Source organism: Argentina silus (genome assembly GCF_951799395.1).
Source record: "Argentina silus genome assembly, chromosome: 2".
NCBI lineage: Eukaryota > Metazoa > Chordata > Actinopteri > Argentiniformes > Argentinidae > Argentina > Argentina silus.
In genome coordinates, this window is record NC_139656.1 from 10,352,952 (window position 1) to 10,366,373 (window position 13,422).

The window sequence follows — 13,422 nt, forward strand, 5'->3', positions numbered from 1 at the left end:
ACTTAGAGGCAAAAGAAGTATAGAGCCAAAAGAAGAAACAAATGCTTCCCATTACTTACGCAGGGCACTGTATGTAGCCTAAACAGTCGAAATAGGGCACTTTGAGCGGTATGTCCACAGTAAAAAGTCATCAACATTTGGCAAGAGACCGCTTTAAGTTGCCCATCCCTGCGGTCTCTCTGCCTCGCATCAGCACCAAAAACGTGGAGTGGGGGTGTGGCGGGGTAACTCCGCCTTTTCCCTCTGTTACCACGCAACCAGACGCTTCAGTGGACCCGTATGGTAGAAAGGCAGCTAGCTACGCGCTAGCTTACCATCCGGAATGACTTACACAGTGCATGCAACAAAGAGTTTAGCAAACATAGAAAAGCTTTCCATTTTTACTCTCATGTTTTCGTTTTACACTGCACTATCAGACAGAATAGAACCCACGCACTCTATTTCGCGCCTGCGCTGAATTAGTTAGCTAGCTAACAGTTAATTGTCGCTAGCCAGGATTAGCTAGCTAGCTTAGTAACTTGTCTGCACATTATTAACACAACACATTTGATTGGAAACCAGCCATCAAAATACTACTTGCTAGTTAGCTACAAAATATGGCAGACGGCTGGAGCACCGACACTGGAGAGGCTGTCTATCGTTCCCGGGATGCTGTCAAAAACCTCAAGATAAAGTACGTTTGTGGTAGCTGCTAGCTAATGGTTCAGGGCTACTACTACCAGGCTAGTTGGTGGTGTGGTATTGTTTTCGCTTAGCCTACCTACACATATCTAACAAGCTTTCAAAGCTGTAGCTATGAAAGAAGCATTTAACATTATCTGGCCCCCGTGGTCAATCAGTCAAGTTAACTTAAATGAAAAGTTATGCACTGCTTAGCAATTACTTATGCACTGCTTAGTGCAGTCTTCTTCATTTCAGGGTTATTTCAGGGCAGCACTAGGTAGTTAACCAATCAAGGGCTTGAGGTGTGTTAGTGACTTGGATAAATGCTGACATGCCCTGTGTCGTCCTCAGGGACAGACAAACATTACTAGCAATGTTGTGCCATCATGTTGTTCACTTTGACTATGGTGTCTGCCACAGGGTCCATATTCAGAGGGTCACCTCCACAGCAGCCCTCTCCCAACATCTTCAACAGCAGGTTTTGGCTCAGCAGGAGAGGGGCGTTATTGAGCTGGACACCCTCAGCTCTCAGGCTCGATCAGGTTGGCAACAGGATGTTGTGTAAGACTACTTAGTGGAGTCACAGATTTTATGAAAGTGAATAATAAGGGTATATATTTTCAGCTGGTGATGATGAAGAGGAGCTGGTAGTAGGCTGGCAGGAGAAGCTGTTCAGTCAGGTAAAGCAGTACTTTGACCATGCAGTGTTGTATGATTATGTGTGTAATAGTTTCTGTATATTAAGTCAGGTGTGTGTGTGTGTGTGTGTGTGTGTGTGTGTGTGTGTGTGTGTGCGCGCGCGTGTGCAGTTTGAAGTGGACTTGTTCCAGAGTGAGTCTGTGTGCCAAACCCCACTGGAGAGACAGTACCACACAGAAATCATGGCTTTGGACCGGACCAGAGGCAGACGGAATCGCAGGATTTTCACCTACACTGATTTTGACCGCTACACTAATTGGGAAGGGGTATGGGCTTTGCAATTGTCTAATTTTTACACTCTCTATTCAGTACAATTTTCTCCTCTTACAAGACTCAGGGCAACATTACTATGCAGTGTTGTATTACTGCTTAGCTTCTAAAAAAAATATTGTTCATGTCCAATGTGACTTAGGGTATTTTCACATGTATTCCTCTTGAAGTGAACCAGAGGGGTGAAATAAAAGTAAAATATTCACACTGCCCTTCTGTTTGAATGAAGACTTATGGCCAAACTATACCAACGCCGCCACAGTTTAACAACTCACGGTGATCTATGAGACATGCTAGAACACATGCAAAAGCAGCACGTCTGCACATGATATTAAATTCATGCAGCGCATCTCATCTTGCTCTTGGTGCACCGTGGAAACTGTGTTAACAGAAATATGACGGTATGCTCTCGTTTCAGTGTCGGTGTAGTTTCGTCATTAGTTTTCTTGCTGGTCGATTTCAGCAGTGATGGGGTCTCAGTCCACTTTGCTTTCACAGCGCCATCTTTCATTGGAACTCGGGCCAATTAATTGCTTTGCACCTTGGGTACTTTGATTGAGCAAGATGGCAGCTGCACTGGATTTGCAATTTGTGCATTGTTTTGGTATTTCTTAATTAAAAGAGGACTGAATTTGGTTTACCATTTGTTTGTTTGTTTTGGATTTTGTGGGTCCAGTAGCATGTGACATGTACAGCAAGTCCAGAGGGCCAGGAGCATCAGGCTAGGATAGGACAGAGTGGTTCCAATGACAAGTGGACTGGGAGTATTTTGTGATCATATTGCATCCAAAAAAGCCCTAAAGTGGAAAGAACTCAGAGCACCTCCCGAGATGGAGGGGTCTGAGTTCACAAAATTTGGCTGAAAGGGACTAAGTGTGAAAATACCCTTATTTGAAGAGCACAGTAATAGCAACATAATAGCTGTACTGTCATAAATAAACTGCCATCCTCTTGTCCTAAGCTGTTGTTCTGATCCTGCCTGCAGCACTCTCAGAGTCTGGTGACCCAAGCCAAGTCCAACCCCACCTTCCTGGCTGAGAGGATGGCCAACGTCAGACACAGACGACAGGACAGACGCCAAGTGTAGGTCATGACAGAGTGAAGCAATTGTCTCACCAAGACAAATTATTATTCATGTATCTGTAGCAATGGGCTCAGACAAGACTTCTTTGAAAAAAAACACTCAGACGCATGTTGGCATGGCCTTCGTCAGGGAGTATAATTACACAGTGTCTTTAAGCAAACCATGTTCCAATCAACCCTGATTGAAAAGAGGGAGTGGCCAGAACTGTCAAAGATATACATCACATAGTCAGATACAATAGTTCACAAGATGGCAGCACAAAACACAGACAATAAGTTGTATAAAGGGGCAAGAGGGGAAATGCACAGTAGATGGCATCACAGTTTTATCAAACTTAGACCTTACAGGAAAGGTGTGAAATCCATACTTCAATTATTCCTGGGTGTAAGGGCTTGCCAGAGTACTGTCTTGCCATAGAGTAGTCCTCATTCTCTACACATACAGTATAGCATATTTATGCTCTGCCAAGGAGACCTGGAGGCACCTCTTTGTCCGTACAATATAGAACATGCTGCACTGTGGACATTCTAATCTTTTTTTTTTACAGTTTATTGAATGCTTGACTTGATACCTTGTGTTAGAGGGTATGTCAACAAAAAACAATCTGCAATACTTCTGCAATGGTTGCACTGGTGGTATTCTTTGAATAGATGAAGACTGTTCTCATAGGTTGAGAAAATAGGCAAATATTTCATTAAATGATAATAAATTTTATTGAATTTATAGTAATTGTCCTTTAGATGTATGTGGGGAATCTAAGGTTGTTTTACTGAGATGTTCTATCCTTCTGTTTTGCAGGGACACCAGCATCCCCAAGTCCAGGCTCATCACTTGGGAGCCCTCAGAGGACTTTGTGAAGACCAGCCATGTGGTCAACACTCCCCTGCAGACCATGCACATCATGGGGGACCTGGGACCCCCGGGCAAGTGAGTAGCACAGGCAGGAAACCGTTTTGCCTTGTTATTACTATTATTTATTACTACTATTAATTACCTCTAGTGCACTGTTATTACACTATAGGTATATACTTCACCTATTGAAACCATTGTTGATGCTGGTGAATCAAAGTAGGGTTGGGCAATAATACGGTAACCTGCAGGATTTGAAAATGCCCACGGTGAGCTTTTCAATACCGTCATAAGATTTCTGCTTCATTATCTTTTAAACTCCCAAATTAAAAACTGTTTGTCAATTCGTCGACCTGCCAGCATGGGAAATAATACCAATATTATACTTGCATTGCTTTCATTTCCTAACTTATAGTTGAGTTTTTAGTCACGTTTACATGCTTATTTCTGCAGCTAGCGCAGTTAGTTGCCTTGGTGAAGTGACAAATTGGAGTTATGTCTCATGTCTATTTTCTCATGCAACAACAATGCAAGGTGATTCTCTAGGTAGGACGGCAAAAATAAACACTTAGATATCTGAGTTGGGAATTTACGTTTTGGTGCAGTATCATCATTTAATGAAAAACCCGAACATTTTCCGATGACAACCTACATTCTTTCCTATAACATGTTAAAGTAGAGAGTCATATGTTTTTGACCCTCCATGGTTTAAGTATTTTATGCTTTAACTGAGTGAAAGTGGGCGGTTATAGTAAGATAAAGCTCCTGCCAGCAACATTATTTTTTATTTACCACAGTAATACCATATACCCCAGGAAAACAGTATTAAGGTGTGAAAAAATAGATACCCCCAACCCTAAATCAAAGTTCACTTCAATGAATGACCTTCCATAGACAGTGTTAGCCCAAAACTATAGATCTATTGTTGTTATTACCTTGAGACTTACAGTTCTAGCTGCCCACTTTGATTACTGCATCATTACAGCACAAGAGGTCATACACTTTAAGACATGTAGAAATACAGTATATCAAACTGTATGGCTTTTGTTACAATGTAGTGTCTCTGTGTTTATCAGACTGGGCCAAAAGGAGAAGGAGTGTTTGCTGTGTACCATAAGAGCTGACGGCAATGGAGTGGTCACCATCAAACCAGACTTCAACAAAGGCAAAGAGCCCTACAGGCAAGTGAGCAGTATTCCAAGCACAATTATCTCCCAAATAAGTATCAACATTGAGAGCAGCAAACATTCACACTGAGCCAGACATTAATTTGTAATGACTGTGCTCTGACCCAGGGTTGAGACGGAGGGTGAGAAGAAGGAGGTGTGGCGCCTCACCCTGGAGAACATCTCAGTGGGCATCAGCCCTGAGGAGAAAGAGAGGGAACAGCGCATGTACAAAGACGTGAGTGACAGAGAGAATACCAACTGTGTACCAATTCAATATTTCCCCTGATATTCGCTGTTTCTGCTTAGCTCATTGGGATGAAGCATATCCACACACACCGCACAGTTGATTGAATGTTGTGAACTCTGTCTGCACACATTGGTTACCATGACATTTAAGGCTGCACTGTAGTTTCTTTAAATGCCACTGACAAAATGTAGCTACAGAAGTGTCTCTGGTACTAAGGGGTGAGGTGGGGACACTTTCCACAAAATTATATGGCACTACAAAGTCACCTCTATGCTGCCATATCTTCTCAGTGTTTAAAAGAGGCAACTGTTTGAGACTTTGGGGACAACCTTAATTTCTCCCATTATTTTCCATTTACCATGGGTTTTATTTTCCCCCTCAACAGCTATATGTACGTCACAAAGACTACCTCAACAGTCTCGTTGGCCAGGACTTTGAAATGGTATGTATGTGATCTATGATTATGGATTCTTGAGTACACTACTAATTTACTAAAGCGTATAATAAGAAGCAGTCAACCCCAGTAAATTATCAATGTTATCTAACAATTGTAACCGAGTTCAAAAGGTAATAAACTCACTCCTCAAGTTGAAATACCCCCACCCGCGCCATCAAATTGCTAGCTTTTCGATGGCGTAGCTGGTTAACATCGGGTGTGTCGGACGGCAGTCACACGTGTTGACAATACAGAGGACTTGGTTCGAGATTCATGTGAGCTTGTGTACGAGGAACCAATATTGTTTTGCAGCAGCGTGACACCTGTTACACAATGATGCCTGGGAACTCAAACCCTTTCAAACCCCTTATTCTGGCCTTTACTGAAATGCTACGCTGGTGTATAAAACTACAGTGGCATGAAGTACTTATCATATACACCTAATTTTTGTGTCTGTTTGTGTTCCAGCCTCCCCCTGGTATTCTGCGTCTGCTGGTTAATGGAGAGATAGGTGAGTAATCGTAGAGTCAGGTACTGAATGACAATCAGTATGTTCTGAGCATTTGGGCTCCAACAGTTCCTAATTTTCCTCTCCTCTCTCTCCAGTCTCAGCCAAAGGCTTTGAGTACGACAACCTCTATATCCATTTCTTCATGGAGCTGCCTAACAGTGAGTTAACCATATCTGTACACACATATACAGAAGCCCTGCTTCTACAGTTTAACAGTTTGTTGTTCTATTGTTGGTATCAATAAGTAGATTCTAAGTTGATTGTTATCCTGACTGTTCTGTCTAGATTGGTCCAGTCTGCCATTCCAGTCTCTCTCAGGGGTGACCCAGACATGTCGCACAAAGACCATAGGGAAGGTGGGTCGAGACCTGAGGTCTTCATATATCTAAATCTTTACACTGAGACAAGAGTTAAACCCTGTACATGTTTTATGCCTGCAGGACAATGTGGCTTTCTTCAGCTTTCCCTTCAGTGTCGAGGCGTTCTACAGTAAAGAGGATGTGACAGAGGGTGAGAGTTTACAATATTGTTGTCTTTTTTCATAATTACATTCATGATGTACATAATATATTCATTCCTCTCTTGTGAGGAACCTGAGTACTGTAGCTAGTCAGTCTCTCATGGTGGATTCAAATGACAATTAAAAAAATCCATTTGGTTGATCACAAATACTATTGTCAGAAATAAAGCCTAAAGTCAATTTGGGTCAAATTCATGACCTGTGGATCAATTTCACTTGAGAGTTAAAAGACTTAAAACAATTAATTATTCCCTCAGAATCCCTTCCCCAATGGCCAGTGCTGTACTTTAAGGTCCTCTCCCTGGACTTCTGGCAGCGCTACAGAACTGAAGGCTATGGTTACCTGGTCATGCCTGCAACCCCTGGTGCGATATACGTATCTAAAGAGCTGTGGATTCAATATTAATATATAGAGTACTACACACTGGACGGAGGACACTGTGGCTTACAAAGATTTGTCTGTCTGTCTGTCTCTCTCTATCTCACAGGCAGGCATACGATAACATGCCACACATGGAGACCCCTGCAGACGGGCACTGTGTCAGAGCTAAGGCGTTTCTTCATTGGAGGATCTCCTGAGCTGGAGGACTACAGCTACGCCAGAGTACCAGGGACCTTCAAGGTGGGCATCTCCATTAAAATAACTACAAATAAAATCTGCTACAGTATGCTCGTATGAATAGCTTTTGGAGTTAGATTATATAATTTGATACAGTATCACTAATATGGTGAAAAATATTTATTTGAAGGCAATTATAGCTTATCCTTGCCTCCTATGTCTATCTAGGGAGAAAGGCTGAGTCGGTTTGGCTTTCGTACACAGACCACAGGAAGCGTAACCTTCACACTCCATTGTATCCAACACGCCAGGTGAGTCTGGTTTAGAGTGTTGTAGTTTGTACACAAATTACAGTATGTCCATATTAGCACATAGTATCACCCTATTTTAGTATGAAAAATAGCAATGGCAGTAACTCATTCTTTTCATTTCAAACATTGGATTTCCGATGTAAAGATCACATTTTTCCACCTCACTGTCTCTTGTATGCAGGGCGTTTGTTGATGCCAGCACACTGAAGAAGAGGAGACAGAGTGTTCTGGACCAGCTAGGAGGATTCAGTCAGCAAGGAGCTGTCTATAATGTCCTGGGTAAGTTAGATGTGCCTCTGAAATGTGTATGTTCTCAGGATGGTATAGTTCTGGTTGTTAGTTGTTTTTTTTGGTTCTGATAATCTTATTTCTCCAGAGGCATTCCAGAGGGCTAGGAGACGGATGCAGGATGCCAGAGAGAGTCTTCCCAGAGACCTTATCAACACTACAGCCCAACTCAACTCTGAGTCTACCGCCTAGAGAGACTGTTGTACAGTTCACTTATATATTTTGCTGTGTTTAGATATTCTAAAAGATGTATTTTGATTGCCTTTTGATAATGTATTTTTATGACATAGCGGTATGTTTTATACATTTTTATCATAGTTTTTCAATGGATTTTATTATAAAACTCTCAGAAGGTTATTTATTCTCTTTATTTGAATAAAATAAAATAATAGAGATTTCATGAGATTTGCCTCTAGTGGTGTTTTTGAGCCAAAATAGGTCCTCTAAATAGTCAGAAATGTTGTCCAGAAATGGACATGTCCAGAATGCTTTAATAAGGCAAGAAATGTATTGATATTGTATCTGAATGAGTATGATGTATGACCATACAGTGAACACCCAAGCAAAGAAATCGAGGTAAACAATTCTATAATAATATCTAATGTAAACAACAAAACTTTCATACAGGAGGTTCTGCAGGCGATGAAGAAGGCATTCCATGCCGAAACTGAAATAAATTCACTATCTATGCAGACATCTGACTCCTCCTATTTCTCCTGGATAGTCACAGCCGTGAAGTTTTCTAGGGGGTAAGAAGTTCTACAATGCGCCAGGAAACTGTCAGTGCTGGCACTCCCCGCTGCCTGTCTGGGCGCCTGCTGCACCTGCCTCTGTCACCAGCCTTGCTGGCACGGTAACAGAGTGACCTGACGCTTGCCCGTGATGTGAACGAGGTCTGCCTCGTTTGGATAATGAAACTGTACATGGCGCCTTTTCAAGGACCTATACAGTAGGTCATACTGGCACATCTGTACATTGTCAAAGTCTGACTGCTACTGTATCTAGGATGGTGACAATTTAAAATGCTTTAATTTATTGATTTGATAGGTAATGTTGCCTTTCTCCTTGCATTACAGGTCTTGATTTCAATCTGAATAAGTGTTATGAATTAATAGATTGAGTTTAGACACCAAAATGTCATAACCTAATGCCATCTTATGCAGTGCATCTGCGATGGATTTGTTGTTTGATATACATATTCATCTTTTATGTAGGCGTATCCCAAAACTTGGACATCTTACTATGACTACAACTACTTACAGAATATGTGTTGCCTATAACTGTGGAGATGACCCCTCTCACACCTGACTAACAGTCACCATGCTCTATTATGAGGCTGATAGGGCATGATCTTACATGACAGCCCAATGAAGGGATGATAAAGTTACTACAAGCAGAGGGAGGAAGAGAGGGGAGGATTACTTTTCCACACTCCCCCTCTCAGTTTGCTGATAAGTGTGTGTGTGTTTATCAGGGCGCTAATGTAACAGAGTGCGTGCTGTGAAACATGTCTAGAGCTGATTTACATAGACTAGTCTGCTACTACCCAGCTACAGTTGTACTGGCACTCCAATCTGACGGTCGAATGTACTCCTAAAGAAGGCAAGGTTTACTCATTCACCCTGGGTCTATTGCAACCAAAAATTAGAGCGGGGAGCTCTTGTTAAATCAGATACAGGTGTGAAAGAGATTATCTTAATTGCAACCAAGATTCCCTCTGCGACTAGAGCATCAATTAGTATACACCAGGGGCTCATCTCCTTAATAGATGATCCAGTTGCTACCAAATATTTGCAAGGACAGCCCCCTCCTTTCACAGGCCTAACCATAAAAACACTTTCATTCACAGCAGCTTTGCTGTCATTAACATTATTTTCTCAAACTCATTTTTATTAATCATGCTTTCAAATAGAATTAAATAAAGGTCAGAAATGTCACAACCACGGCAGGTAGCTAAATGATACATGGGTTGCGTGAATGTGAGTGTTTTTTCCGGTGGCTATCTTTCGGAATGCTGATTGAAGTCGGGATCCCCTGCCTCCGTGGATTAACTAACCAGATGTAAACACTCAGCTAATCCACATGTCAGATAGTTTGGTTGCAAGTGGCCCTAGTGTTTTAGTCTCTGCTCACACTTCAAACTAAGACCCTGCTATCAGGCATGGAAGAACAATATTGTGATTTCATGCTGCTTCTTTCAGGTTATATAATTTAACGGCATTAAAGTGTGCTCTGATGCCCTCTCTGCATTTGAAATGCATGGCACTTGCCGCCTGCTTGCATCAGAATACTGAGAACAGCTAGTGGTGACAGCTACATTCTGGAAATGAGTGTTGCTCAAGCCAAGTGAAAACGATTGTAGGTTACCGTGACAAAGTAAATATCACATCAGAGGGTACTAAAAGTGGCACTACAAATATTTAGCATCCCATTGGAGACAATGTAGCCTCTTGTACTATGATATCTGGCTTGGATGTAATGGTTGTGGCTTCAATGGTAAATAAAATCCTCTTATGGAGTAATATGGGGTCCAAAAACAAGTCCCCACCCCCATTCCCCTTCCTCCCTCTACTTCAACAGGTGCAGGGGCACTTTTATCAGTCATGGATTCTCACACAGACCCTCTTGTTGACAGAGTTGGCACCTCCCTCTGCACACACACACACCATATCTTAGGCCAGCCTGTCAGACGTGCCAGGCATCTTCATTACAGGCCTCGCAGCACTGTGTCTCCTGATTACCAGCTGACCTTGGGGGCCCATAAGGAGGAGACGACCTGGCGCTGGCTTCTCTAGCCGGGGAGTCAGGCGACTGACTTTCATAACTCTTACTACAGTGACAACCACAGTGTGTAACCCACAAATAGCCTATGGTCTGCAGTCTGCTCCAATGTACAAGAGGCCTTATAACCAGCACTCAGAATATAGAGAACCCCCAACTGAGAACCAGGAGGAAGGAGGAACAGTACCTGCTTGAACCAAGGATCATGGTCTGAGAAACATAATGGGGATTAATCCTAGGAAGGTAGCTCCAGAGGGGGAGATATCTGATGGGACGGGGGTCCCCAGCTGTGATGATTGATGTTTCAAGGATTGTGAGAAGTCTCAATTTCTAGTGTGAACCCAGCCCAGTCAGTCCAGCTGTGACGATGTCTTGGGTTGATATGTGACAAAACAAATGCATATTTACGTCCTCTAAAAGTTCCTCACTACACTGCAGCAGAACAGGTGCTTTTAGTACTACAGTGAAAAAGCAGATCAAGAACAAGACAAACAAACAAGATCAACAAACAAGACAAAATAAAATGGCCAGAGCAACTGTGTTACTTTAAAGGAGCAGGGCATAAGTTTGCCGGAAATCTGCCACCTCTAACCATCTCGGCGAAAATCAGTTCAATGTTCCAAACAACAACATCCTCCAAATAATAATATAACCCCCCAAATGGACTTGCAGTGGCATTAAGTGTTGTGTTTCTGCATGCGCGCTTGATTAAAAGAGGCTGGCACTAAAGGTGAAAATCGGTGAGTCCACTCACCTAGAACACTCCTGGCAGTAACAATATGTACATGTATTATGTAACCGAGTGTCAGGTAAGACACTCCATTTTAGAAATCGCCTTTTGCAGACCAAAACAGCGATCATAAATGAAATATGTCTTTCAAGGGATCTCAGTCCCTGGTCGCAACTGATTAAACATAGTCATTACAACCATTAAGAAGCTTTTAGAAAGCTTGAATGTTTTCTACTGGACTTTTAATAACCCATTTCAAACTCCACAGATATAAGCAAGCAACACAGAAAATAAGTTCGTGTTATCTCCCATATACAGGCGGTACTCCTTCACAGCTTGGTACGATAATGACCATTCATGGATTTCCTCTTAGGAAATATGTTTTAAGAATGCTGTGCCGTGTTCTCATAATTACCAGTAGATGTCACTCTTGTTTTAGAGAAGTGCAGTTTTGAAATTGATTGTGGACAGAGACGGTCACGCTTACCACTCAAACCATATCCAAGCCATGGTGATGATTGTATTGCAATTATGAGTGGAAGATGATTAATCTATTGTTTATCATCAAAGCAAAATCCTGTACATTTGAGTTAACAGAGCACCAGAGAAAATACTGTATATGCAGTATGTCATATAACTATGATCAATACAATTTGAAGCTTAATCTAAAAGCTATCAGTAAAATGAACCTCCTCAACAACATATGAAAAGCCTGAGGTGTGTATATCTGTGTCTATGTGTGTGTATGTGTGTGTGTGTGTGTGTGTGTGTGTGTGTGTGTGTGTGTGTGTGTGTGTAATCACCCCAGCTGTGCCCTGAACACCTGCCCAGTGTTTAAGGACCTGGATGTCAAGGTCAGCTAAAACGCGACCTCCACTTAATTAGCCCTCTCTGCTGTGGGCCAGCTGGCATCGTCTCCACACACACACACACACACACACACACACACACACACACACACACACACACACACACACACACACACACACACACACACACACACAGCTGCCATATGGGCACTCTTCCCCACGGTAAACTTCAGACAATATCAGACCATAGCCCTCTTCATGGATAACCCATCTAATCTTATTTTCCTTAGAATGGAAATTAGGACTAATACAATTATCTCTGTTATTCTTCCAAGGAGAAGAGGTGGTCATATGATACGTTATTGTATCTCATGGCCTAAAGAGAGCCCCACCTGTACCTCACATTTTCCAAAGCACAGAACCTGTAGTTCAACAGGGTGTGTACTAGGTTGCTCAGTCAATTCAGGAAATTAATTAAAATTCAGTTAATAAATTATATCACCCATTCCAGTATGATCAATTCCATTTAGTTTTTGTAATTAAGACTAACTGGATTGATTTGTGATTCAGATGAAGAACATTTAAGGGTTTTTGTTTTATCATCTTTAGATTATCTACCTGTTTATCCTGCGACTGCACCTCTAAAATGGAGAAATTCCCTGAATACTGTTATCGAGTGGTCCATTAGGCTGTTGTTTAGTCACCCGCCCTATCAGCAACCCCAGTCTTCCCGTCTGTAGCCTCCCTCCCTCCACAGCTCTAGTGACAGCTAAGCCCCACCCCCAGCCGTTAGAAAGTGTCGGCATCCCAAACATCCCCCCTTCTGCTTATCAGTGGGCCATGTGGGCATCGAATGCCTTCAGCCAAGTCTCATCACCCCCAGAGACCCAGAGCTAGCAAAACACTGGAGCAGACCTTTGGATTAACAACTAACATTGATATACTGTACCACCATAGGCAGACAATGACAGAGGTTATGTATATGTGATGTTACGTATAAAGGGCCCCAATATGCTTCTGCTAAAGAGCGCTGCGCAACACTACATTTGTAGTGCCATGGCTGCTAAACTGGTCATTTCGTTCAGCAAAGTTTGAGTTAGTGCAGAGGCGGAGGGCAGGTTTATATTTTTTATCAAATACAATTACCACAGTTACAGTTTAAATGAAGTGCATATGATATCATAATCTAAGCACACAGCAAGCTTAGAGTGGGCGCCAAATTCAACCTGAGAGTCTCCAAGCGCTGTAGAACAGTTTAATAAACCTGATGCAACTTTTTTTCCTTCATGCATTTCATTACATTTACTTAATTTACCTTTGTGTCCTCTCTGTAAATGCTGTCATGACTGGATGGTTGTGGTTATTAGAATTGTAGCCTATTAGTGGACAATATTGTGTTGGGGACTTGCCGTTGGGCCTCTGTGTGCGTGTGTGTGTGTGGTAATGTTAAGTGTTGGTGTCCTTCAGTGACAGCGCATGGCTCCCTGCCTTTATCT

General features: G+C 42.2%; 1 protein-coding gene across 1 annotated transcript; it reads left to right on the forward strand.

The window, feature by feature from the left end:
* Positions 1-288: 288 nt before the first annotated feature.
* mks1 (MKS transition zone complex subunit 1) lies at positions 289-8,156 on the forward strand. The gene is made up of 18 exons (XM_083685752.1): positions 289-673; positions 1,084-1,205; positions 1,288-1,343; positions 1,473-1,628; positions 2,618-2,715; positions 3,515-3,643; positions 4,642-4,746; positions 4,861-4,969; positions 5,367-5,423; positions 5,886-5,928; positions 6,024-6,086; positions 6,214-6,284; positions 6,369-6,438; positions 6,706-6,813; positions 6,937-7,070; positions 7,236-7,318; positions 7,500-7,597; positions 7,695-8,156. The coding sequence occupies exons 1-18, from the start codon at positions 597-599 to the stop codon at positions 7,796-7,798; spliced, it is 1,683 nt and encodes a 560-aa protein (XP_083541878.1). The 5' UTR covers positions 289-596; the 3' UTR covers positions 7,799-8,156.
* The last annotated feature ends 5,266 nt before the right edge of the window (positions 8,157-13,422 follow it).

Coding starts and splice junctions, on each gene's coding strand:
- mks1 (XM_083685752.1), top strand. CDS start 597: ATGGCAGACGGCTGGAGCACCGACACTGGAGAGGCTGTCTATCGTTCC. Junction 1,206..1,287: donor CAGCTCTCAGGCTCGATCAG/GTTGGCAACAGG, acceptor ATATATTTTCAG/CTGGTGATGATGAAGAGGAG. Junction 7,319..7,499: donor CATTGTATCCAACACGCCAG/GTGAGTCTGGTT, acceptor TCTTGTATGCAG/GGCGTTTGTTGATGCCAGCA.